The sequence below is a fragment of the Carassius auratus genome, chromosome 28 (genome assembly GCF_003368295.1).
Source record: "Carassius auratus strain Wakin chromosome 28, ASM336829v1, whole genome shotgun sequence".
In the NCBI taxonomy this organism is placed as follows: domain Eukaryota; kingdom Metazoa; phylum Chordata; class Actinopteri; order Cypriniformes; family Cyprinidae; genus Carassius; species Carassius auratus.
The window spans coordinates 10,098,804-10,123,972 of record NC_039270.1 but is presented as its reverse complement, the minus strand read 5'-3'; the positions used below and the strand labels follow the sequence as shown (position 1 = coordinate 10,123,972).

The window sequence follows — 25,169 nt, the reverse complement described above, 5'->3', positions numbered from 1 at the left end:
TGGTAGAAAGTCATCCTGCCCCGGTATCAGTTTTAGGGTTGGAAGTAGTTGAAGGGGTGAGACGAACAGGGCGAGTAACTGCCGGTCACCACTCCAACCTTCACCACCTCCCTCGTACGGTGATCGGGACAGTGGCTTCCGGGTCTAATTGTATAGGGGCTATTTTTAGACCTTGGAATTAAGGTGACGGGGTTGTTATTGGCTGGTGCATCGTCGGGTGGGCGATGCAAAAGCTGAGGGGGGTAGATTGTGGTGAATACCAGTTCGCCGATAATTAAGCGGTACCTCAGTTGGTATAAAAGCGGCATTTCCAAGCACAGAGGCACGTCATTTGATTGCATCACGGCGTTGCTGCCGCTTCCGGGATTCCACCGCTCTGAGTTGGAGGTATGTGTGTTTGGCGTTTTGCCGATGGCTGGCAGGTGTATGGTGAAATTACTAGGTTTTCTGTGCAGCTAGAGTTGGCCCGCGGGAGTTTATATGACTGTTAAAAAGAAGGTTGATCTTCCTCGCGATGTTATTTTGACAACTGGAAATAAAGCGACCATATATGGGTGTTGGACAACAGACTGTAGGTGATTTGCTTCTCCCCGGATTCGGTAAGTGGTATTCCCATACCATACCCGTACTGATCAAATGAGTTGGTGACGATTAAAAAACGTGTTTTCTCCTTCCCCAGTGATCAGCATAAGGGCGATCTGGGTGCACGCTTAATTAGTGATATCTGAAGTAGCCATTCAAGGGGCATGCTTGACGGCATGGCCTAGCCGCGACATTGCTGTTTTGCTTTAGTTTCATTTTTTTGATTTCTTTTTCGTTTCTTTCGGTTTTTTGTGTGAATTGTTATATTTTTGGTTAAATTCGTTTGCCTGTAACCTTTATTGATTTATTTTCATTTATTTTGTTTCTTTTCATTCTTGTCATTGTGTATTATTCCTATTGTTGCTTATCATTTTTCCTTATCTTTAAAAAAATTATAATTATTTATTATTACCACTATTATTCCTGCGGTTATTGCTGGTATTTATTTGGTATTTTGCTTTGTATCGTTTTTTTCTGTTATTAGTTTGTTAATTGAGCACTAATCAGCCCAATGCTGTGTGTTTTATGTTTAAAGAAAAAATGTTTTATTCTTTCTCTTCCCTCTTTCTTTTGACTTAGGAGTGGGGTGTATCAGAGTGGCGGCTATCTAGGGTGTGGAGGTGGTCTTTTGTCAAAAGTGTGGGGTGTAACTTATGTTTGTAGTGTAATTCCACTAGAGTGTCTTTTGAGATTGAAACCCACAAGGGAAGGCTGCTTTAATTTGGGCTGTTGTGATGCTCCATGTGTGGCCGACCCACTTTCTGAGACACCCCAGTTCTATGATGTAACCTTTTGAGTTAACCCTTTTGATTTAGTCCTGTTGTTTTATCGCTTGTGGCTCTGGCCATTTATTCTGAACTACTGGTGTTCATTTTGGTCATTTTTACCTTTATGATAATAAAGCTGTATTCTTATATTGATTCACGCCTCATTGGTGGATGCTCTGTGGGAGCGAACGCACCGGTGTGCTTTGCTTTAAGTGTTATTTTCCCCAGGCGTTTAGCCAGGGGTGGCGTAGTCGCTACTACTGATAATTAGAGCTCCGTTACCACTTCCCCCGCAACGCCACACATATAAAACTGAACTATTTTAATATAATAGTTCAGTAACAGAAACAGTACCATTGGAAGAAGGGGGCAAAAAAAAAGAAGCAGGGGCTCGGGTTGGACACAGGACAAGAATTCTGATAAGCTGTCAGACACAGGCCTGAGCATCTTGGGCTACGGCTTATATATTTATATATATAGCTGTCATATTAATTAATTAATTAATTAATCAATTTGAGCTGAAGCCCAGGATTCGTTGGGAAAAACATTATTAAAATGCACCTACTACGAAGTGCAATAAGACAGCATTATAAAATAAAAAGGCAAAACTTGGATTTTTTTATGCCGAAGATGTGCTCACCCACAGACATCGTGTACTGTTTTTCACGGAACTTAGATGTCTTCGTACAAATCATCTGTTCATAATTGCTGCTGCTTCTAGCAGATCTCTAAAAATGATTAGCTGACAATTTACACTTGTTTATTTTCACTACAACCACTTCCAAATTGGGTAAGCTGAGACTCTGTGCCTTGCCAGTTTTAACATTTTGATACAACATTACAGTTTTAAGAGCATGCACTAAACTACACTTTCTTAAGTGTCTGTTGTGTTTAAATGGTCAAAAATACCCATGGTACACAAACACAGTTTGAGTTTTGTCTCAATCATATGTAAACATCTGGAAAAGAAAGTGCATGTGCATCAATGTACAGATCTGTTCATCAAATTGGCATCAAATACTGACATCCAGTGGTGAAGTGCAGGGTATACACACTTCTTTATCAGTCGGCTTTGCGTATACCCTCTGCTAAATCCCTTCTGATGCACATCATTCAGCAGTGTCTGCATTAGCCAAATCATGACAGTCCAGCACGAGTAGCCAATCCAATCGCATGTGAATAAATGCAAATATTTCCTAAAAACATCCAGTAAACACAGTAAAGTGGCCAGGACAGATATCATCTGAGACGTAAAAACTCTCATGTAGTGTATGTTTCATTCATTCGCAAAGTTGGAGGGTGCTCTCGCACAGAAAGTGTAAAACGAACGATCATTTATGACGTGCAGACATCCCTTAATATCCAGCTATCTGTAGCCAAAGCTAAGCTGAATAAAAAGAAATGTGAAGACAGTAAACACATGATTGCGACAATAAATGTGTGTCAACTCCAGGTAATAAAAAAGCATTTAAAAAATGCAGTTGGTTATAGATACTATAAAATATATCTTTTGCCTTTTTCTGTGATAAAAATTAAAAAAAATATATATATAATCAAAAAATCATAAAATTGCCATTAGGAAAATATAGGAAAAATATAAACCTATATAAAATATAAACTATACAAATTATTGATTATTGTCCAGCAGTGTATTAGTATTTATCAGCCAACTTACAGTATTAATATTTAATAATACTAATAAAACCTGTCAGTTAGACAGTTATTATATTTTACATTTCTGTCCCCCGACTTCTGAAATGATTCTGAATTTTTTGTTTTTCAAATAGAGATCACATATCTCCCACTTTTCTGAACAGACAATTCTGACACTGTGGCTCCACATTTGTTTGATCATGATTATTTGTAATTAGAGATATTATATCACATACATTTACATTAGATTTATATTTAGTTATTTAGCATACACTTTTATCCAAAGTCACTTACAAATGAGGACAAACAACAAGATTGCTGTCTAGACAGCTTTATTTATTTATTTTTGCAGCAGTAGGTCTGTGCATGCATGTATATGATGTAAATGGTTGAAATTTACAAATACATTAGCATGCATTTAAAAAACAGGAGTAATTGCTGTCAGTGTTGTAGTTTTTTTTAATACTTAATGATTTACGAGTTTACTTACATTCTTTTAATGTGAAATGTAATATTGGTTATTTCAGTACTGTTGTACTTTTATTGAACAATTTTATTCAAATTTGAACTATTTAAAAGTGAGCCAGAAAAAATGCTTTTTATATGTCAACACAGTATTGTTGCTAGTGTGCCATGACACTGTTCTATGAACATTTCTATGCACGTCTGTAATGTTAGACGTTCGTTTGAACGGGACTTTTATATTGGTGTGGCGCTGTGACGTCACAAGGCTGCGCCGCGCTCCTGCATTTGTTGTGATTCGACTGAAGAACGGTTTGTGGTTTTAAGCATTTAAAGCGTTTAAATCAGTGCTCCTCAGACGGGCTATTTTTGTTTTTACAAATTATGTAAAATGGCTTAATTATTATTAAATTGTAACACAGCAATGCTTTTATCTAACATGTATAAGCTTTACACATATTCAGAAGCGCATCCACACGCGTTACAGAAAAGATGCGTCTCATTTCGTTCCTTTTATCGTGAATCGTGAGTTAATAATAAACATTAATTCAGTAACTAGTACGTAGATATGAATGAATTGAACCAAATAATGCTGATTAACGTTCATCTGGGAAAACGGTCCATGTTTATTTCACTAGATTTGAAACGTAAATGATTTATAAACCTTTGACAACACAGGAGAATTCATCAACATATTTCTAAGTATGCGATTTCTTGTACATCGCGATTTCAAAATAAAAGTTAAAACCATCGCTCTACGTTTGCATAGATTTAAACGTCCTTGAATCACGCTGTAAAGTGATGCATGGCATTGTCATTGGCGCCCTCTGCAGGTATTTGTTCTAATCTAATTTTATTTTAAACATTTAAATTGGTTATGTTCGTATTTTGTGTAGGCATATAACATTATGTAGGCATATTTTTTCAGGTTGTTCAATAAAACCATGTTATTTTTGATACTTTATTTGAACCAATAGGGCTTGGGCATCGAGTGCATTCTGGGGACGTGGCAGCCATGTTGATGGCCTCGCGAATGTAAACATACAGCAAGTTGAACGAGAAGAAGCAGAGTTGGAAGAAAGAAAAAAAGATGTTAAAATCGGGAAAAGGTTGTGGGATTTATAGGGATACGCTAAATAGCAATGCCAGGGATGGGTATGTGGACAAAATCTGCACTATTAACGGTTTAGATCCATATGAAATTCCCAACAAAGAGTAGATATCTTCGGCTACCTTGTTTGTTTTGTGAGCGCCTACACTTCAGAATAGTTCCGAAGCTACAAGTCATTGAAGTCTCAGGTACAGTTCACAAATGGATAGGTTCAGGTGCTGCAGATCATAAAGCCGACAAACACTATACAGTAATTCGGACAAAGGTAAACTACGCTCTACCTACCTGCTTGTTTAGTGTTAACTGTTAGTGCTAACAACCATTCACACGTGGACTTTTAACTGTATTTCAAAAGTGTAGTTAGTAGCTGTCAACCCTCATGTTATTTCGAGGTTCTCACGTATTTGAGCTCTTTTCCCGCTGTCTTCCCGTTTTAGTATTTTCCTATAAAATATCCCGTTAGCCCCTCCATCAGACCTGTCAAGTCTTTGTGTTGTTGTCCTGTTGCTACTCCTTGCCATTCCAATGAAAAGATGTTTTCAAAGCATCGTTTTGATTACTTGAAAGCAACCTTAGCGTGATGTTGGGCTTTTTAAGATAGCGTGGTTGTTGTGAGAGCACGATTTCACGCCAATCTGTAACTAAAGTCACGTTAGACCTAGCTTCACAAATCGCTTAAAGTTAGTTAATGCAGAAGTTTTGTAATACGAATTTTTGCTGTCAGCAGAGGGATAGCAACAAAAAGATGAATGTTGAAATTTCCCGTATTTTCAATGTTAACTTAAGCTATATAAATTAATATTCAGATGTTATGGTCTCCGTAGTCGCGCCTCCAAGCAGGAAAGCAGTGTTAATCCATTCTCACTTTATTTTCCCCATGGCGATTATATGTTGCGCTGTTACACTCCACAATACAGCAACGGTTTACCATGGTTGAAATAGATTTACCTGGTTGAGAGGGAGTATGTCTAAACACTGCACAGTTGTCCGAGTAGCAGTAAAGGAGGCTATCAACATGGCGGCCACGCCAAGTAATGAAGTCACAACGCCCAAGCCCTATTATTATTACCTCATGTTAGTTTATAAATAGCCATAGTTTTTAAATAGTTTTTCACTTCTGTCTTTTAGTTTTACTAAAAAATATTAGATTGTCAAAATAATCAGATTACCAAAAAATTATTAGTTACAGCCATAGATTAGTTAAAATGTTTCAAAATACAACTGCATTGTTTTATGTGGGTGAATAAAAGACAAATACTTTGTAATTTAAAAAAAAAGAATCTTATCTTATATTGTCTTATTCTAGTGAACCAAGTATCTGTATATCTCCTGAGCTAAGTGTATTATGGTTATATAGCTCATAATTTCCCTAGCGTGTGATACAGCATTAATTCTTAAGGTCAGTCATATTCATGAAAAAACAAAATCAGTTTGAACAAGGAGAGCGATAACTTTGCCATAATATCCTTTCAAATGTTAAAGTTGCCACAGTCATTGCATGCTTTTGTGCTGCACTTTATTTGTGCCATTCAGTTTTATAAGTTCATTAGAATTTGAAAGATAATAACAAAATAGTTTCATAAGCTATCTTATTTTAATCCTTGAAAACCAAAAAAGTGGTGCTTGAAAAGTCCTTGAAAGACCTCCAAAGTTTCTGTACGAACCCTGTTTAACATAGTCGCTACTGAAGTTGATCAGCAGTTTCTAGCCATGCAGCCTTTCTCTTAGCTTTTATGACTGCTGTACCTTTTATGGTTACAGTAGAACATTAAAACATTACAATCTAAAAAATTCAGAATTATTGTGCTATAATTCTATTGCGTTCCATCTGTTTAGTGCGCAGCAGCGCTCGTTCACTTAAACCTCGCTCTCTCCTGACAGGAAAATGTACATTTCTTCATGACTTTGTAACATTTACAGATGAAGAATATACCTGTGACATGTTCGTTGTACTCTGTCCGGAAAACACAAGGTCTCAAATGCATTAAACAGCATAAATATTCACTGTTTTCCGTGGTGAATGGATTTGATCCATGATCGACATTAAAAGCTGCTTTAGAATAAGCATGAACATCAAATAATGTTGTCTCATTCAACCTGGATCAAACTATTGAGATTGCGTTACCTTAAATTGTCATTTATGAAACTGCTTTAGTCCCGATTGAGTTGTTAGGTTATTTCAAGTCAGGTTTTGTACTTTAATCCCCGCTTTGCTAAGCGTCTTTTTATTTGGTAAACTTGTTTTATGAAACAGGCTCCTGATGTTATCTTACAACATGACAACATGTTGCTGTTTTGATTATTTGTCTTTTTCGCTTGACTTGCAGTTCACAACAGCACAACCTTGTCTTTGCAAAGATGTCCATGTGTTCAAGTTTTACGAGGTGTGAGAATGTGAAAAAGCTTGGTCAGACTGAAACAGATTTCCAGGATTCGATTTGAATAGGGCTCCAAGTAATTCACTCCCATTCAAACTATCTAAGGGTGTACTCACACTGCCAGTTTGAACCGTGCCCGAGTGCGTTTGACCACCAAAGCGCGGTTCGTTTGACTAGTGTGAGTGCTCCGAATCGTGCCCGGGCGCGGCTCGATTGGCCGGCCCTGGCCCGCTTGGAAGAGGTGGGCCAGGGCACGGTTCAGTTGGACTCGGGCGCGGTTCGCATGCAGTGTGAGCGCTAACCGTGCCGGAGCACGAAAAAGGACGCTTTGCATCACGGTTTTGCGACGCTCCAAAACCAACATGGTAGGGAAAGGGTCGATTTGGTCTAAGGCAGAGGTGCAAAATGCATAAAAACTAAAAACTGCAAAGTCCTTGCTGCACTTCAGCTGGTACCTTGCAAACATCCTCATACGAGCAGCACGATTATTACGCGAAAAATTTCGCGCCACTAAGGCGACACATCTGTTTAACAACAGGCTGTGGACCAAACAACACAAAATTATCCACAAAGAAAACAGAGCGATGCACTCCATTGTGTTCAGAGAGCGCCACTCTTCCTGTTTATCCCGAAACCGTCGCACCATAATGACATAAGCGTGCTCCGGCACGAATGCTGAAACCCTATATGTGAGTGCAGGCCAGAGGGGGAGTAGGGAGGGGGGACAATCGTACTCGGGTCCGGTTCATGGCAACCGTGCCTAGTGTGAGTACACCCTAAACATGATCTGATTTAAATTGGATTTAATCTGACAGTCTGAACGAGGCTTTAGTTTGAATTTATTTTTCATTTCTGTTAATTATTATTATCTTAATTGTGACAGAGTGTCGAAGAACATCGAAAGTAAAGCTACTGAGATCCATGTGACGTAAAGATGGCGTCTATTAAAGAGGAGAGTGAAGACATTGAGATTGAAGATACAATCAGTGTGAAACAAGAAGATACTGAGGAACAAACAGGTTGGTTTTCAGTCTCAAAGCAGAACGCACTTATTTGATCCTTATTAAAATCTTACTGCCAGGTTAAAGGGATACTCCATCCTAAAATAAAAATTTTGTCGTTAATCACTCATTGTTATTTTCGTTTTCTTTGCATACAAAAAGTATTCTTGTCGCTTCATAACGTTACGGTTGAATCACTGATGGCAGATGGACTATTCTGACGATGCTTGAAGCCTTGGTCCAAAATATCACTTCCCTAGTAGCAGGTATTTTGCTCTGCATGAGCAACGATATAGACTAGCGTTCCCAAACCTTTCAGCCGACGACGCCCAAAATAACAGTCTCAGTACCTCGGGACCCCCACTTTCCTCTGAGGTGGTTAAAGTATACAAATGTTTTGCACAACGGCGCACATGGACTTGAAGCATATGACAACACAAAGGAACACAACAGTCTTAACAGCAATAATATTATTTTATTATAACTTAGTCATTACTTGCATTTCAACATTAATCCTACCTAAATAGTTGGGCGGGCACAGAGCCAATCCTCCCTATACTCAAAATACACAAGCTGCAAAGGGCCCCCGAAACACCAAGGGGCCACCTTGACCTCAAAGATGATTTCATTTCAGTTTAGTTTTTGAATTTGGCCAGGGAAACATCAATGATCATTTCTTTTTATGTGGTGAACTGTCGCATTTTCCACACAAAAATCAGTCAAATCCTGTAGTGTGAATGTTGTATAGTCTTGCTCGAGACTAAAAAAATTTTGTTGAAAGTGTACCGAGATGCAGGAGTGACACTTGTTTCTGTGAGCACAATTTGAGACGGAGTGAATCACGTACAAATGCCTTTCATTCATTTGTTCATAACCACTCATACCCCACTTCACTAGATTTGCATTTTTCTATTAACTTATTCCCTAATCGAACACCTGTATGTAATTTTCTAGCAGTTTTGTAGATATAGGGGCTGTTTACATCTGGTCACTTTTCTGAACGTGAAAAGATCAGGGTTCTCATGTATAAAACTTGATTTAATCCTAAATGTGTGTGTGTGTGTGTGTGCGTGCACAAAAGCTAGATTTTGCGTACGTACAAAAGTTTTCAGATTTATAAAGCTATGCATACTTCAGAATCTGCGCAAAATTCCTTTTGTATTACCCAGTCAGCTGAAGATTGTGTGTGAATCTCCACCTCATCTCCTCTCCGAAATAACCATTTATGGAGCTTAAAACACCTACCGTATTTTTCGGACTGTAAGTCGCACCGGAGTATAAGTTGCATCAGTCCAAAAATACGTCATGACGAGGAAAAAAACATCTATAAGTTGCACTGGACTAGAAGTCGCATTTATTTAGAACCAAGAGAAAACATTACCGTCCACAGTCACGAGAGGGCGCTCTATGTCTTCAGTGTATACTACAGGAGAACTGAGTAGCATTAGAGCGCCCTCTGGCGTCTGGAGACGGTAATGTTTTCTCTTGGTTCATTTCTCTCAGTTCACGACAAATTAATTTTGATAAATAAGTTGCACCTGACTATAAGTCGCAGAACCAGCCAAACTATGGAAAAAAGTGCGACTTACTGTCCGGAAAATACGGTAGTTTTAATATGCATATGTTTGTCACAATATTTGAAAGAGCACAAAAGGGGCGATAACTAGGCTGCTGACTGTGCGTGACACACCTGTGAACATAGGTTATACTGTCATCAGACCTTTTTAAACCAGCTAATGGACTCTTTGATTAATGAGCCATCCTTATGTCTGTCGTTACCATCTGTGTTTCAGAGCCATCATACGAATCATGTTCAGCTCAGTGATTATTAGTTGTGCAAAAATAGAAAGATTTGTTTTGAAGTTTTGATATTTTGAAAACAATTTAAAGTGGAATTGTTATACACCAAGCAATCCTCGCTGTGATTAAAACATTACATCTCAAACCACAGAAAAATAGTTTGAAAGCAGCACATCCACTGCAAATATTTCTGTTAAAATTTATATTAAATATTGTAATTTCTAGATAATAAATTTTGTCTAATGTAAAACACTTTAAAATCATTCCGTTTGCTTCCTTATTTCGCACACTCCAGTAAAAGAGTGCGTACGCATGGCTTAGAGTGTCCTTACGGTGTGCACATTTAAGCCTAGTTTATTTTTTATATATCCAAATATGTGCGTTGAAAATTGTGTATGCACATTTCCATGGCCATTTTCTGCGTATGAAACGTTTACACATCAGGCCCCAGGTGTAAATAACCTCTGAAACGCATTTGAGATTGATATGAATCCGATCACTTAAACCACTTCAGGAGGTGGTCTGGTTGTTGTAACCACAAATGTAAATTTTACTCTTCCCAAATTGTTAAAATATAATAATGATATTAATTAATAATGTTAATAATAATAATACTAATTTATTCTAAATAATAAACGTGTGAGAGCGTGTTATAGGCTATATGGCATGTTATTGTCATATATGACTGTGCTTATGTAACACGAATCACTGCCGACAAGTAGCTGAGCATCTCTTCAGCGAGCCGATGCGCATTTTGAATTATGTTAAACATAAAATTATTGTGGGAATTGAAGATCAGAATTTTATCCATTTTGCAACAACACATATATGTGGCCAAGTGTATATGGAAACATTTGAACAAATCAAGATATCCGATCAGCAAAAACACATGAAATGACCGGGTATAAACAGGCCCATAGGCTGTGTGGAGCTAAACTCATCCCTAAATCCCTCATGCTTTTTAAACACAATGGCCTGGGGCGGTTTTTCAAAAGGTTTAATCCAGATAAAATTGATCTGGATTTAGTAATCCTTTTTTTGCGATCCGTGATCACGTAATCCAGCTTACTTTTGGAACCAGTTTTTTAAAGCAACATCGGATTGGATCAATCTGATCCGGACAGGAACTTTTCAGAATCACCAAATCTGGATAACCAGTGCTCAAACAGGATAGGAAATCACCAGTGTTGGTCATCGTACTTTAAAAAAGTAATTAGTTACAGTTACAAATTACTTTGTGGGAAGTCGTGGTCATAAAGTCAGCATAAATGGCTGCCCACTGCTCCGGGTGTGTGTTCACAGTGTGTGTGTGTGTGTGTGTGTTCACTGCTCTGTGTGTGTGCACTTCGGATGGGTTAAATGCAGAGCACAAATTCTGAGTATGGGTCACCATACTTGGCTGAATGTCACTTTCACTTATCCTAAAATGTAACTGAGTTACGCCCGTTTCACACATACTCCGTCTGTGGTGCGTTGCGTATTTTTTTATGCACCCATGTTAATGGATTCCAGTGTTCACACTGCACGTGGTTGCGGGTTTGTCAGTGCATTCCAGGAGCAGTGCGTCTAAAGCAGTGCTGTGATCGTTTACGTACAGAGTCTATTTTTGCTGTGCTGCATGGGCTGAATTAAAGTGACAGCGCATTGTTCGCAGTAAAAATGAACATGATTCACACGGAAATGCAGTCATTTCACAATAAATGTATACTAATCAAAGCCTACTGTGTTTCACACGCAACACATGGGTTTTGGCTAGATTTAAAACAAGAAAAAGAGCAGCTTTAGAGAAACAAGGCAACATTATATGTATGCACTTTTATAGAGGCAGAAAAACAAAGTTATTTAAGACCTGTTGGATTGCGTGTTATAAAGATTTAAATTTAAAAGGCACAAGAGTCGACTGTTTCTGTCAGTGGTTAGTTTTAATTTTGAATGTTTGTGATATCCTAACAAGAAAAGTAGGCTAATGTTGTGTTAAAATGTGTTGCAGCTTGTTTCAGCAACTTATTATAAAAACCTAGCAGTCAAATCCATGAGTAGTAATACGTTGTTTATATTTGAATTTAAATATGTCTATGAAAGATTGTTACTGTAGCCTACTGTGATAAGAGTATCGTAATGCTGAAAAAGCTTTTTGATATTATTATTATTATTTTTTTACATTATTTGATATCAAAATAATGGACAAAGCTTGTGTTTTACGGTTTAAACTGCCGCGGATCAGTAGCGGACTGCAAACGCGTCCTGTGTGAAAGCACAATGAGTCCGTGCTGCTTCAGCACAACATACGTAACGCACACAGACTGCATACGCACTGCATACGCACTGCAGACGGATTATATGTGAAACAGGCGTTAGTAACTCAGTTACCACATTGTAAAAGTAATTAGTTACTCAGCAAAGTAACTGTGACGTTATTTCTTATGTTCCATAATGCTATTATGTCATATAACATCTTTAATATATAAGATGTTTATATGAACTTATTGAAGAATAAAAACACTAAGTATTTTAGAATTTTTTTATTTATTTGAACTCAATAGATTGCAGCCTGCCATATGATATGCATAGAAATAAAATGTATAAAAAATAAATGTTTGAAAATAAAATTCAAGTGCAAAATTAAGACAAACAAATTTAAACCTGGGTAAAAAGAAAAGGGAAACCTGGCCATTAATGCAAATCTCTGTAACTGTATATTAGGCCTAACGTTACTGCACAATGAACAGAACACTATCCAACTCTTATGGTGCGTTCACACCAGACGCAAATAGAGGGTCTGGCGCGAGTGATTTTAATGTTAAGTCAATGCAAAGACGCGAATAGACAACCTCCGACTATCAGCGAAACACATTCTTAAATAGACGTTGTCTTTATAAATAAACTGCATATTTGAGTTTAAAGACGTGGATAAAGTATTTTTACCTGGGCATACCGTGCATGTTACAGTAACATTCTTGCCTTTAATTCCCGGTACTTCCAGTTCGAGAACGCCATTATCGCTGATGCCATCTTGGATTTAGTGGTTGTGGGAGCGTGCAGTGAGACAGCGTGAGCAGGGCACCGCCCACCCAGCCAATCATCATCGGATTTGCAACGGTGTCAGGCAGCTGATGTGCATCCACTAGCCAAAGCGTGGCACCGCGCGCTTTATTCAACCGAACTGTAGTAACGCGACACTTTCAGTAACGATAATTACTCCGTTACTGAAAATTTAACTCCGTTAGTAACGCCGTTATACCTAAACGCTGTTACTCCAACACTGGAAATCACAATGTACAACAATAGATATGTAAAGAGCAACAAGTAGAATAGCCAGTCTGGGGTCAATATATGTGTATTTTTATATGAAATGAAAACCCACACATTTTTTTTAAAAAACTAAAAACAAGAAAAACCCCACCCATCATCTTACAGCAGTCCGCTCACATGAGACCTACAACACAAAAATTGTACAATGAGGATATTTATAACAAGTATCAATTATAGATGTATTGAATAATAAAAAAAACACTTAATGTGAAATACTCCACAATAACTTCAGACTTCCTCATCTGATGTGGAGAGACCAGCTTGTCTGAGCGTAGCCTTTAGGAGGCGGATCTCAAGTCTGACCTTGGTTTGCTGCAGTTTGGTCAGAATCAGTTGTTCCTCTGCAAGACGAAGCTGTGCTTCTGTCCTTTCACTTAGGGGTGCACCGATAAAGATCGCCGATCATCAATGCGCATCTGTTACTACACAGAGCCACTGTTAACTGAGAAGATGCACAAATCCACGTTCATTATCAGCGTTTATTTGCGCAGCTAGTCAGTTAACAGCGGCTCTGTAGTAACAGCTGCTCTATGTGAAATCACGCACCTGATGGAATTTATCGCTGATTAGAGAACCGGCTTTACTGACAAGATGCGTATTAATGATCGGCCGATCTTTATTGGTGCACCCCTACTTTCAGTCTCTTTTTGCAGAATTGCTTTGTAATCATCATCTTTGTTTGATGAAGGGGCCTTCAAGCCTTTCCTCTGAGATCCTGTGGCAACCTCCACTGGCTCAACCAATGAGGATCCAGCGTTTTCCTCCAGAACAGAGCTGAGATTCAATATAAATATGCTCTCTGCATCAGCCTCAGGAGGAACTGGCAGATTCTTCTCCTCCTCCTTAATCCAAAGCTCGACATCCCCTACAACACCTTGAATACCATGGAGAGCTTGCGACTTCTCACCTCCAATGATGTCGAGGACCACATCTGTGTAATCTCCCCTCTTAAATGGCTTGTTGCCTGTTTGTGGGTTTTTAGCTTAGGCCTGGTCCTTTGTTGCCCTGGCCTTAAGATTCTTCCACCGCAGTTTGATTTGGTCGGTGGTCCTCCTCTGGCCAGACCCTATGGCATTCACATTTTCTGTGATTAAAATCCAAACATCATTTTTCTATTTGTTGGTATCCTTAGCAGAATTAAAACTTCCCACTATTGTTCCATAATGGCACCGAACACCCTCTATTAGTGCATTGGTTTCAGCAGCAGTGAAGTTACAGCTTCTTGAGTCCATGGTTCCGTTGCTTTACTATAGTGAACATTGTTCATCAATTATAGGCCTTAGTTCCAATTGCTTCAATTGAACGCAAGCCAAAACTAATCAGTTGTAATAGGTGTGTTTGAAAATACCAACTGGTTGTCCACCGCCACCACCACTTTGCCAGGAGAGGATACTGTCAAAGGGTGTATGTTGAACGTACCAAGCCACTGGAGCAATACACCACTGAGGAGCTGTATGTCCGCTTTCGCTTTGGGAAGGCTGATATAGAGTACCTTGTGAACCTTCTCAGGCCAAAACTTTAACACAGAACCCAAAGGAGTCATGGTCAATATGCCCAAATACTATTGGAGCAATCGACTGCACACATGTGCATATACAAGCACCTCGTGAGAATGAATGGGAGTTTATAAACAGAAAGGGGAGGCACATCATCAATGTCCAACTTGTGTGATGCTGACCTCATCATCACCAACTGCGTTGTCAAGTGGCCGGGTTCTGTCCATGATGTACGCATTCTGAGGGAGAGCGCTCTATATAGAGACCTCCAAACCAACCGACCGGATGGCACAATATTAGGAGACAGTGCCTACCCACTCCTACCATGGCTGATGACTCCTTTTCTAACAGCAAATACACCGGCGCAGGCACGCTTCAACACTGCTCATTGCAGAGCAAGATGTGCAATTGAGCGTTTAAATGGAGTTCTTAAGAGGTGCTTTGCATGCCTTAACTACCTGAGAGCAGAACCACAGAAAGCATGCAACATAACCCTTGCCTGTATTGTCCTGCTCAACATCAACCTGAGCCCCTTGGAGGCCAGAATGAGCAAACAGGACGCAATAGACTCTATTTCTGATTTGGATTTGTTTTGGATTTCAATAATCAGTTATTGCCATTCTTTGCATTTTTTTGGTTATTCTGTAATCATTTCATGCATCACTAATAAATATTCTGAAAACAAAAATATTTTCGATTGTGATGAATATATATATTAGGGCTATCAAATGATTAAAATTTTTAATCAAATTAATCAGAATTTTCAGTGGATTAATCAGGATTAATCACTATTTGTAATTACACCTGAATCCTAACCATTTCTTTTCTGAAATGCATACCAAAAGATAAATAACAGGACATGGATACATAATTTTCATGTATTGATTCATCAATATGTGGTTCTTTTTTTCTGAATTTCAAAAGTTTAATGTTTACTTAGATCAAATTTACCTGAGCACTATATCAAACCATGCCATTTAACTACAGATAGTGTAAGAGTTTTAGGTGAACCAGTGGTTAAATATAGCCACATATATATGAAATTATGCATAGAGAAACTCGAAAGAATGAACTCAGAAACACAAACATGTACCACCGTCACATAAGCAGAACTCTGGGCACTCGTTTTTGGGAGGTGTTCATTTGCTCTGCCACAATACTTTAGGATCGATATTTTCACGTTCTGAAGGCTTCAAGTGCCAGTAAAACCAAGTAAAAATGCATATGCTTTTCCAAACAGCTTTAATTTTTGCTGCATTAAATGTAGGTGTTCTGCGCATGCGCAGTGTGAAACACAGGACGCTATAACAGGAAGAAGCTCCAGCGTATCAACTACCGAAGTCGTCTCTTGAGAGTAACTGGGGTAAAACTTTTAAGCTTCTTCTGTGTTTTCGTCGCGGTGCTCGCCGCTGTTTTTTACTATCTTAAGAATTCAGAGATCGACGAGACTTTCCTGACCTGAATAATTTGTCACACTGCGCATGCGTGAAATGTAGGGCTGGGATAAACGATAATTTTTTAAACGATTAATCTAGCGATTATTTTTTCGATGCATTCATTAATCTAACGATTAATTATAACATTGGACAGAATGTTGATCCGGCCATCGCGTATATTCAGCGCACATAAGGTAAACGTTTTGCAAACGTTTTTTAGAGAAATAAAAACAGGTCGATGAATCGATGCGCATATTTTGCGTCGACGTATTTTTTTACGTCGACGTCATCGATGACCTCGACTCGTTGTCCCAGCCATAGTGAAATGCGTTAAAAAATTTGACGTAATTAACAACAAACAACTAATTAACGTCGTTAACGCGCTATTTTTGACAGCCCTAATATATATATATATATATATATATATATATATATATATATATATATATATATATATCAATTAGTGACAGAATAAAATTTATTGTTTTTGGTCAATTTTGACAGCTGTTTGGGGGATTATTTTATGAGGCCAAACTCTTTCTACTTTTTTGTAGGTACTGAAAGGCTGAATACGTTAAAGAGCCAGTAAGATGAAAATTCTAAGCTTCCTATCACTGTTTATAAGTGTATATTTAAATCCATCCAAGGCTATAAAACATTGTCATTTTGTCAAAATATCATTTTAAAATTACCTCAATTCTCAGAGATCCCCAAACGGTTCCCGCGAAGCTGTTCAAAAGATTCAGTTTCCTTAAACCCCACCTTTCGGTAGCATACTGTGTTCTGATTGGTCAACTGACATGGTCAGGTTTGATTGGTTGTTCCGCACACAACTTCATGGTAAACTATGCGTTAGCATCTTTTTGGGGTGAATTATGTCTTATTCCTCTCATCGCGAAGCAAACAGTAAAATAAAAAACTTGAACAGTCTCGCTGCTTTTTCTTCTGTGTGGGTGTGTTCAAGCCGTGCGCTTCAGTTTGAATCTGAATAGCGCGTTCAGCGTGGGGGCATGGTCACATTAGATGACATGAAGGGAGACGTGAAAAACGGACATCGCGTTGTTTTCACATGGATTACTTTATCACAGAATATCTGCTAGCAGCACTTATTTAGTTTTAAAGAAGACATGTCAAGCTTTCTATAGATATCTCTCTCATGTCTCTTCGTTGAGTATTCACAGCGTTACACTTCATTTTAATGACGTGTTTGTAAATGAAGATCAGCGCAGAAGAAAGGCTGCAGACAGCACACATACTGATAAGACGCTCGGGAGAAAACAAACACATAACTTCATAATCATACTTCGCGTTGTGATTCGGAGATGCTCGTTGGTCTAAATAAAGTTGGTAATGAACCCTCTTTTATGGCCAAACGCTTTGAAAAGTCCGCCTTGTACTCACCGAGATTAGAAAAGCAGTCATCAGTGAAATGTTGTGAACACAACAAGGGATTTGTTGTACTGCTCTGGTATTGTGGTAAAAATGAATTTTAGCCATTGGTTCTTCTGATTTTCATTTTTGGCAGTGAAAATAAAACAAACTTGCCTTTACAATTAAAAACACACTGTCTCCTCGACATGATGCTCTCACACCAACCAGAGCGTCTGTGTGGGGGGGTGGGGCAGGTCAGAGTTTTGTTTCTCCCAAGACGGTAGGCGGAGATTATTATGCAAAGTGCTCCTAGTGACGTACATAGAGATGGGCAAAAGATTTGAAATCTATAACGACTCGTTTCAGCAATTCAGAGTCGACTCCTTACTTTAGAAGCCAATAACTTTATAAATCGTGTACTTTTTTTTTATTTACTTTGCACATTGTTTACACTGATGGACAGCTACATCATACACTGTAATACAGGTAATTTTTGATTTCCCATCTGTGTGGCTCTTTAAGGCCTACCTAATCACTGTAGCCTGACGGATGAACAAATACAATTGAAACCTTATGATTAAATAGGATATCTTGTAAGATACTGCATGATCCAAATAAAGTATTATTTGATACAGTACAGATCAAAAGTTTGGACACACCTTCTCATTCAAAAAGTTTTCTTTATTTTCATGACTATGAAAATTGCAGATTCACACTGAAGACATCAAAACTATGAATTTACACATGTGGAATTATATACATAACAAAAAAGTGTGAAACAACTGAAAATGTCATATTCTAGGTTCTTCAAAGTAGCCACCTTTTGCTTTGATTACTGCCTTACACACTCTTGGCATTCTCCTACATTTACATTACATTTATTCATTTAGCAGACTTACAGATGAAGAAAGTGGAAGCAATCGAAAACAACAAAAAGAGCAATGATATATAAGTGCTATAACAAGTCTCAGTTAGGCTAATACATTACACGTAGCATGGGATTTTAACTAATATAATAAATAAAAAGAAAAAAGATAGAATAAAAAAATAAAATAACAGAGCAAGCTAGATAGAGGTCTTTACACATACACACACACACACATACAATTGCATAATAAATGAAAAGAAAATAGAATATAAAAAGATTAGAAAAGTAGTTAGATTTTTTAAAGAATAGAATTAGAATACTGAGTGTTAAAGTTAGAGGGTCAAATAAAGATGGAAGAGATGTGTTTTAAGCCGATTCTTGAAGATGGCTAAGGACTCAGCTGCTCGGATTGAGTTGGGGAGGTCATTCCACCAGAAGGGAACATTTAATTTAAAAGTCCGTAAAAGTGACTTTGTGCTTCTTTGGGATGGCACAATCAAGCGACATTCACTTGCAGAACGCAAGCTTCTAGAGGGCACATAAGTCTGAAGTAACGAATTTAGGTAAATGGGTGCAGAGCCAGTGGTAGTTTTGTAGGCAAAAATCAATGCCTTGAATTTGATGCGAGCAGCTATTAGAAGCCAGTGCAAATTGATGAACAGAGGTGTGACGTGTATTCTTTTTGGCTCATTAAAAATTAATCTTGCTGCCACGTTCTGAATTAATTGTAAAGGTTTGATAGAATTGGCTGGAAGACCTGCCAAGAGGGCATTGCAATAGTCCAGCCTGGACAGAACAAGAGCTTGAACAAGGAGTTGTGCAGCATGTTCCGAAAGAAAGGGCTTGATCTTCTTGATGTTGAATAAAGCAAATCTGCAGGATCGGACAGTTTTAGCAATGTGGTCTGAGAAAGTCAGCTGATCATCAATCATAACTCCAAGGCGTCTAGCTGTTTTTGAAGGAGTTATGGTTGATGTGCCTAACTTGATGGTGAAATTGTGATGGAATGATGGGTTTGCTGGAATCACAAGCAGTTCTGTCTTGGCAAGGTTGAGTTGAAGGTGATGGTCCATCATCCAGGAAGAAATGTCAGTTAGACAAGCTGAGATGCGAATAGCTACCGTCGGATCATCAGGATGGAATGAGAGGTAGAGTTGAGTGTCATCAGCATAGCAGTGGTATGAAAAGCCATGTTTCTGAATGACGGAACCTAATGATGCCATGTAGACAGAGAAGAAAAGTGGTCCAAGAACTGATCCTTGAGGCACCCCAGTAGTTAGATGTTGAGACTTGGACACCTCACCTCTCCAAGATACTTTGAAGGACCTATCTGATAGGTAAGACTCAAACCATTGAAGTGTTGTTCCTGAGATGCCTTTCGCCAGTAGCGTTGATAGGAGGATCTGGTGGTTAACCGTGTCAAAAGCAGCGGACAGATCAAGCAGTATAAGTACTGAAGATTTGGATTCTGCTCTTGCCAGTCTTAGAGCTTCAACAACTGAGAGCAAGGCCGTCTCAGTTGAATGTCCACTTCTGAAGCCAGATTGGTTGCTGTCAAGGAGATTGTTGTGTGTGAGAAATGTAGAGACTTGTTTGAACACAGCTCGTTCAAGTGCCTGTCTAAATGATGAGGGAAAAACACCAGTGTGGAGGGAAGTGTTGATGTGAGTGAGTGCAGGTACAACATCAGGAGAAATGGCTTGAAGGAGATGAGATGGAATTGGATCAAGCGGGCAAGTTGTAGGGTGATAAGAAAGGATGAGTTTTGACACTTCTGCCTCAGAGAGTGAAGAGAAGGATGTAAATGAGTGTAAGTTTGCTAGTGATATGAGCTTGACTGATTGTGGTGTGGAAAATTGTGCACTAATGTGTTTAATTTTATTAATGAAAACGTTGCAAAGTCGTCAGCTATTAGAGATGAAGCAGGAGGAGGAACAGGAGGACAAAGAAGTGAGGAAAATGTTTTAAAAAGCATGCGAGAGTTAGATGATTTGTTAATTTTGTTATGGTAGTATGTCCTTTTAGCAGAGTAGACATTAGCAGAGAAAGAAGACAGGAGTGACTGATACACAATAAGATCAGTAGTGTTTTTGGACTTGCACCACACCCTTTCAGCAGCTCTAAGCTTAGAACGGTGTTCGCGTAGAACATCAGATAACCAAGGGGCAGAAGGGGTGTTACAGGCTGGCCTGGAAGATAAGGGGCAAACAGTGTCTAAACAAGATGTAAGAGTGGAGCAGAAAGTATCAGTAGCACTGTTAGCATCCAAAGATGCAAACAGTTTAGGGGAAGGAAGTGAAGATGAAACCATTGCAGATGGTTTCGTGTATAAATAAGGTCCAGTTGGTTGCCTGGTTTGTGAGTAGCAGTAGTTGACACTCGGTTGAGATCAAAAGAGGCAAGCAGAGTGTGGAAATCGGCAAACAGAGGTTTATCTAGATGAATGTTGAAATCTCCAAGCATAACTAGGAAAAGGTTGAGAGCAACACATCTAATTCATCCAAAAAGTTACCCAGTGGTCCTGGGGGTCGATAGACAACTAAAAAATGTATTTTAAAAGGGTAGGTAACAGTAACTGAATGAGATTCAAAGGATCTGTTGATACCCAAAGATGGTAAAGGATTAAATTTCCAATCATTAGAGATGAGCAGACCAGTCCCTCCACCTATTCCAGTCAAACGGGGAGAGTGGGAAAATGAGAAATTATTGGAGAGTGCTGCAGGTGTAGCAGTGTCCTCTGGTTTGATCCAGGTCTCTGTTAGGGCCATGAGATTAAGCTTGAATGACTAATAATAGAAGTAATGAAATCGGTTTTGTTTACAGCAGACTGGCAATTCCAGAGACCAATAGGAAAAGAAAGTAGTGTATTAGCAGACATAGGCAAAGTATGCAGGTTGTTAAGATTGCGCTGTCTACATTGTGTGTTGCATGGTTTACGAGTGGTAATGATAGTAGGGATCTGGAAAAACATAGTAAGATTTGGTTATAAACAAAAAACAACTGAAACAGAAATGAAACAAGGAAAAGGAAAAAGATTAATCAAAACAATACTTATATCCCCGGCCGGTGTCCCTGCCCGGTGGAGTCGCACGGTAGAGTCGATGGTCTTTACACTCTTCGGTCTTCACACGAGGAGGGCTTAACTGGAGGGCTGCTGCGACCGCTGCCGCGGTATACTAATCTTTTTTTAAACCCGACAAAACGGAAATTGAATTCAGCTGAACGTACTTTACTGTTTATCACAACAAAGGTCTAAGCAAGCGCACAACACTGACAACGTATGTGATAGAGTACGAGACCAAACGCAGCACGTCTCAACACCGTAAACAAACAAGTGTTTCCTAGCAACGACAACTGCGCTAAACACTAATGAGACAAGAAATAAATACACTTACGATCTGCTTTTAACTCCTGCTGATTTAACTGATTTTAACTATTCTCTTGATGAGCTTCAAGAGGTAGTCACCTGAAATGGTCTTCCAACAGTCTTGAAGGAATTCCCCGAGAGATGCTTAGCACTTGTTGGCCCTTTTGCCTTCTGTCTGCGGTACAGCTCACCCCTAAACCATCTGGATTGGGTTCAGGTCCGGTGACTGTGGAGGCCAGGTCATCTGGCGCAGCACCCCATCACTCTCCTTCTTGCTCAAATAGCCCTTGATGCCTTCAGTGTGACTCTACAATTTTCATAGTCATGAAAATAAAGAAAACTTTTGGTCTGTACTGTACATTTTTAAAGTTTTCATTACATTTTGGCCATGAAATCCACGCTGAATCCACCCTTCTGATGGGATCAGTTTAATCCAGATTTTTTGGATCAAAGTTGATCCAAATCCTACAAAAAAGTTCTAAAAAAACAAACAAACTAAAGGTTCAAAACCAAGATTGGATTACGTGATCTAATCCAATTATGTAATCTGTTTTTTTATTTTGAAAAACACATTTTCAAGATTTGATCCAATCCGTTATCCAATTTCCTAGTGAATTACTTTTGAAAAATCGGGCCCAGGTTTCACAGAAAGTGCTTTGATTAAGCCAGGATTAGGACATAGTTCAATTAGGACATATAACTAGTCTTTATAAACGCGTCTAAGAAACTAAAAACAACTTGAGCAACTTGAAACTAAACAATGGCACTGATTTATTTTAAGATCAGTCAAGTTTCTTTCAATTGTAACAGCTCAGATATTTTAATATTAAACCTAGTATGTAAAACTGGGAGAATAAGTATCAACTGTATGCAAACCACATTTGGTTTTGTAGTCACTGTGAGATTCCTGTATCTCTAGAATCAAAAAGAAAAATTGTATCTAATGACATTTTTTCCAAAATTTACCATTGGTAAAGATTTTGCTAAAACAATTACCAATCTCTGTGTAAAATGAACATTATGATGTTGCCATCTTTCTAAAGTCAATGTACCCCTATGTAATTTGGCTCCAAATCTGAGATGCAGTATTAGTCAATAAATACTTATGCATGACACTGTTTATGTTTGTCCTTCTTATAGAAAAAAAATAAAATAAATTCAAACATTTAAGCCTGGGTTGGTGTGACATGGAATGACCATTTTGAATGATTTAATCAAAAACTTGATTGAAAGTTAAAAATAAATAACTGTATTAGAATAATATGTTACCTTTATATATTATTCTAATATGGTTATTATACACTCACCTAAAGGATTATTAGGAACACCTGTTCAATTTCTCATTAATGCAATTATCTAAACAACCAATCACATGGCAGTTGCTTCAATGCATTTAGGGCTGTGGTCCTGGCCAAGACAATCTCCTGAACTCCAAACTGAATGTCAGAATGGGAAAGAAAGTTGATTTAAGCAATTTTGAGCGTGGCATGGTTGTTGGTGCCAGACGGGCCAGTCTGAGTATTTTTACAATCTGCTCAGTTACTGGGATTGTCAAGCACAACCATTTCTATGGTTTACAAAGAATGGTGTGAAAAGGGAAAAACATCCAGTATGCGACAGTCCTGTGGGCTACAACAGCAGAAGACCCCACCGGGTACCACTCATCTCCACTACAAATAGGAAAAAGAGGCTACAATTTGCACAAGCTCACCAAAATTGGACAGTTGAAGACTGGAAAAATGTTGCCTGGTCTGATGAGTCTGGATTTAGTTGAGACATTCAGATGGTAGAGTCAGAATTTGGTGTAAACAGAATGAGAACATGGATCCGTCATGCCCGTTATGCTGCTGGTGGTGGTGTAATGGTGTGGGGGATGTTTTCTTGGCACACTTTAGGCCTCTTAAATGCCACGGCCTACCTGAGCATTGTTTCTGACCATGTCCATCCCTTTATGACCACCATGTGCTAGGGGTGTAACGGTACGCAAAAATCAAGGTTCGGTACATACCTCGGTTTTAAAGTCACGGTTCGGTTCATTTTCGGTACAGTAAGTGAAAGAAATGCAAACATTAAACTGCAGGTTGTTTATTACTATAAACTCTTTTTTAACAATTTGTTTACACTTTTTAAAATACTTTTTAATAAAATATATATAAAATAAAAAAAGAATAAGAAATAAAATACTGCTGCAAAGTTCTCCACTAAATAAAATACTCTCAGTCTCAAACCAATATCATATAATCAGATATAATGAAAAATAGAAATAAATAACTATGATTACAGTGCAGCATTACCAATCCCAGCTTGTAGGCCAGCTCATATTTAAAAAAAATATATAACCTTTCCAAAGTGTAAAATGCAGCATCAACAGTTTGTTTTTAGACTTGCTCAGATTTCATTATTGCGTTGGACCGATCAGAATTAAGAGCAAAGGTCTGTTTAAATGCCGACGGGAGCTGCGTTTGAATTACAATCATTTTTTTTCCTAGTTGTAGTGATGTTCACACTCACGTGATGCCTTTTGAAAACCTTAGGCTAGTGACACACTGGCATATTGCACCTGTCAAACATAGTCTATTTTGCCGTCAATACTGTTGATGGTGTCCTTTATCAGTAGGCTTTATATTTATGCTCAACATGAAGTATAGATGTTGTTGTCGTGAAGACAAGAGCCTGGTCTGTCGGCGGCATCCCTCTATGTCACCCAGAGTAGCAGCAGCGCGCCAGCGCCACGTCAGGTATGATTCTGGTGTGTAAAGACACAGAAAACGTGAAGCAGCCGTCACGCAAATGACACGCTCAGAAATGCCACGCTCACGCCACGCAGCCAGTGTGTCACCAGCCTTAGAATCAGCTGCAGGGCGGGATTTGCGCTGAACGCTTCCGCCACTTAATATGTTCGTTTGGAAACAAGAATATTTACCTATGTTCTGCACACAAAATATTGCATTCGGTCATTCGGTACACACTTGCACCGTACTGAAAGCCCTGTACCGAAACGGTCCGGTACGAATACACGTACCGTTACACCCCTACCATGTACCCATCCTCTGAAGGATACTTCCAGGGGGATAATGCACCATGTCACAAAGCTTGAATCATTTCAAATTGGTTTCTTGAACATGACAATGAGTTCACTGTACTAAAACGGCCACCACAGTCACCAGATATCAACCAGCATCTTAGAGATAGAGCATCTTTGGGATGTGGTGGAAAGGGAGCTTCATGCCCTGGATGTGCATCCCACAAATCTCCATCAACTGCAAGATGCTATCCCATCAATATCGGCCAACGTTCTAAAGAATGCTTTCAGCACCTTGTTGAATCAATGCCATGTAGAATTAAGGCAGTTCTCAAGGCGAAAGGGGGTCAAACACAGTATTAGTATGGTGTTCTTTATAATCCTTTAGGTGAGTGTATTTATTATACTATTCATAGCTTTCAGTCACATGACCGGCTAAAAGATCTGGAGGGCAAAACATCCATAGAATTGCAGCATATTTTTCAAATATTTATATCACCTCTCAAAAGAATAAAACAAAGGTATGTGAACAAAATGCTAGTT

General features: G+C 38.7%; 1 protein-coding gene across 4 annotated transcripts in view; it reads left to right on the top strand.

Moving 5' to 3' along the window:
• Positions 1-3,708: 3,708 nt before the first annotated feature.
• Positions 3,709-25,169, top strand: part of LOC113046766 (gastrula zinc finger protein XlCGF8.2DB-like) — a 110,223-nt gene continuing 88,762 nt past the window's right edge. The window contains exons 1-3 of one of the 4 annotated variants that reach the window (XM_026207724.1): positions 3,748-3,776; positions 6,903-7,029; positions 7,837-7,972. In XM_026207724.1, the coding sequence (XP_026063509.1) occupies positions 7,888-7,972 (85 nt within the window). In that variant the 5' untranslated portion in view covers positions 3,748-3,776; positions 6,903-7,029; positions 7,837-7,887. Of the gene's footprint in view, positions 3,777-6,902; positions 7,030-7,836; positions 7,973-25,169 lie in introns of those variants that run through there. The other 3 variants (XM_026207723.1, XM_026207729.1, XM_026207730.1) reach the window with 3 other exon arrangements.